This window comes from Charadrius vociferus, unplaced genomic scaffold (assembly GCF_000708025.1).
Source record: "Charadrius vociferus isolate BGI_N301 unplaced genomic scaffold, ASM70802v2 scaffold39, whole genome shotgun sequence".
NCBI classification, from domain to species: domain Eukaryota; kingdom Metazoa; phylum Chordata; class Aves; order Charadriiformes; family Charadriidae; genus Charadrius; species Charadrius vociferus.
In genome coordinates this window covers 3,074,084-3,076,982 of record NW_009650188.1, presented here as the reverse complement: position 1 = coordinate 3,076,982, position 2,899 = coordinate 3,074,084, and the positions used below count along the sequence as shown (strand labels likewise).

General features: G+C 42.1%; 1 protein-coding gene across 1 annotated transcript in view; it reads left to right on the top strand.

Moving 5' to 3' along the window:
• Window positions 1-2,899, top strand: part of GORAB (golgin, RAB6-interacting) — a 44,144-nt gene that overhangs the window by 38,396 nt on the left and 2,849 nt on the right. The window contains 2 exon segments of the mRNA XM_009892911.1: window positions 528-629; window positions 2,428-2,568. Of these exon segments, the coding sequence (XP_009891213.1) occupies window positions 528-629; window positions 2,428-2,568 (243 nt within the window).

Here is a 2,899-nt window from a genome sequence, read left to right as displayed (position 1 = left end):
CATTGCTCATGTTCATTGCGACTTTTACCAGCCTTTCATTTGCATCGGTTTAATTATTTGGGGGCTGTATTGTAAAGCAGACCTGTGAAAGGATCTGTTTTATGGAAAAAACATTTCCAAAAAAGAGGCTGTGTTGGCAGACTGAACAGATGGCAACTTGTAGCAGCCAGTAAGAAACTTGAAACTGCTTCTACCTAGTGGGGAAGCACATCCTTTAAATGAAAAATTCCATCCATTTCTGAAAAAGTGCTGTATGGTCTTTCTTCCAGCAAAGCTGAATTAACCAGCAGCTTACTTGCTTATGAAGATTTTTGTTCTGATCAGCAGATTTCATCTGGAAATGTTTTATTGGTCTGAATGACTCCTTGCAGATGATTCTTCTTTTCTCAGAACTGAAACCTGTTTATTGTTTCTTTGACATTTTTAGAGTTTGCTCCAGGAAATATGATGGTGAATATTTGTGTCATTTGGGGAACAGGGAGAGAAATGAACTTTCTATTAATTTTGATCTTCTTGTCAATGAGCAGGCAGGAAAAATCACGTTGGGAAATCCTCCAGCAAGAGCAGCGGCTGATAGAAGAGAAGAATAAACGCAAGAAGGCACTCCTGGCCAAAGCTATTGCTGAGAGGTAAGGGGCTATGCTGCAGCATGGGCAGAGGCTGAGGAAGGGATTACTTTTCATCTGCAACCAGTTGCATATCTTCTATTTAAACCTCCCTTTTCGCTCCTCTCTGTGCTCTGTATGTACTGCTCCGCAAGTGAGCAGCTGTGATCAACATTTCTCTTTGATGACAAGTGCTGGCTAAGAAGTTGTGACAAAGCTTTTCACACTTCCAAAGCTGCAGCTCTGCGCAGATGGGGAAGTTATTACACAATTTGAGAATTAGCTGAAATTCTTGTGCCTGTTAGTAAGGGCATGTTCGGAAGCCGGGGTGCTCAGTTGCTCATCCTTGTTCTGTTCTTGATTTGTTTTCGCTGGGTTTGAGGAAAGTTTATTTGATTTCTAGCCTATGAAGGGAAACTATAACTATTTCTGTTTGGGCTTTTGACTCATTATTATAGGAAAAGTGTTGAAAAGAGAAGACAATCAACTTTAAGTTTGAAAAGGTCCCATTTTACCACTGGCTAATTAGACATTATAAAAGTTTGCATGTTTTCACAGTTGTTAGCTCTTGCTCTTCAGGTGACCAGACTTTAAAGCATTGTACAATGTTTTCCACCAAGGGAGTTAAAGACTACAGGGAAGGCAACATTTGGAGAGAAGAATATTGGAGCAGCTGGTAACACTGGATCAAGAAAGGAGATGCGAACCTTTCAGGCTCACAGTGGTCTCCTAGATGTGTATTGTGTTCTCTCCATCAAAGCTCTTGGGTAGCACAGCTATACATAGCTAGTACTGTGCAGAAGATTCTCTTTGAGGTTCTGAAGATTTTGTTTTCCTTTGCCAGGCAGAGATAAAACACAAGTACATTTGGTCTGAGTCACTGTAGGACAGCAAACATGGGTGTGGCCACCAGACTGGGTTTTTCCGCCTAGAAGCAGAGCATGAGGAGATGGAAGACTTGGAAGGTGATAGCTAGGGAGTGTCGTCTGACATTCAAAGACCTTCTTCAGGCTCTGAACAATACTACAGGATGTCTGTGTCTCTCCACCTGCATCAGCTGGTCTAATGAGAGATGGCGTCTTTGCCTACGCATCTAGTCTTGCTTTCCAGTACCTGCTTTGGGGCGTAAAGCGGTGGCTGGAAAGCGTGGTTTTGCTGGTGGTAATGAATGACAGCCAAGTGACCTGGTGTAAAAGCTTGTTGAAAGTTACTTAGCTTGCTTGGGAGTGAAATCCATCGAAGCTTGCTGCCCTTAGCAACATTTAGATTTCAGAACTTAGGAATGAATAGGCTGAGTTGAAAAAGGTTACATACGGCTTGATTGAAATCCTTTGTGTTTGATGTAAAACTTTCCATTGACTTCATTGGGATTTGGCTAGGCCTTTTGGGAATAATTTTACAAAATGGAAATCAAGCTTAGGTTTGGTGACTTTTTGGCCCCTACTAACTGGGCTTCTTTGAAAGGGGATATTTGCTGGGCTAAATACCCTTCCCCCTCTCGCTCCCCCCCCAAGCCATTTCCTGTTTCCTTACACTGAGAACTACTTAGATACAGCAGCTTCTTGTGTGTTTCCACAGTGAAGAAACACAATCCGTTTTAGGCACTTTGATTATAGTCATTACGTAATTTTGCTGTAGTCCTTTAATAGCAGGCATTTTAGATCCCTGTGGATATTAAAAAAGATCAAAAGTCTTAAACCATAAAGGAGAAGCTTTCTGAATAGCTCTTAAAGAAGTTGTTCTGCAAATGAAATGGAGCCCATTATGTCAAGAAGAGAGGCTTGAAAAGAAAAAAAAACCCAAACGCATCTTCCTTTTGCAGATCCAAAAGAACTCAAGCTGAAACAGTGAAACTAAAAAGGATTCAGAAGGAGTTACAAGCTCTGGATGACATGGTATCTGCTGACATTGGCATCCTGCGGAACCGCATTGATCAGGCCAGCTTGGACTATTCCTATGCCCGGTAAGTGACAGACAGGGAGGAGGGAATAGCCCTGCCTGCGTGGAGGGAGAAAATGCTGTTTCCTGTCACCAAAGTAGTAATGGAGTTATGTCATTGTAATAATGTGTAGTTGAAGCGGTCACAGTCTGGGGGCCTTTCAAATCTTGAGGTAAAAGTGTGCTTTTTATTTCCTAATTTTTCCCTTGGAATGTGGAAACTGAAGCAGGTTTCCTGACTGCAGACTGTGCTCTCCAGCTTCGTGCTGTCATGAGACATACTTACTGCTTTAACTGTGCAGTTGTCCATAAGCCCTGCTTTATTGTTTCAAGGTTGTTTATTTCTTCTCAGGGGG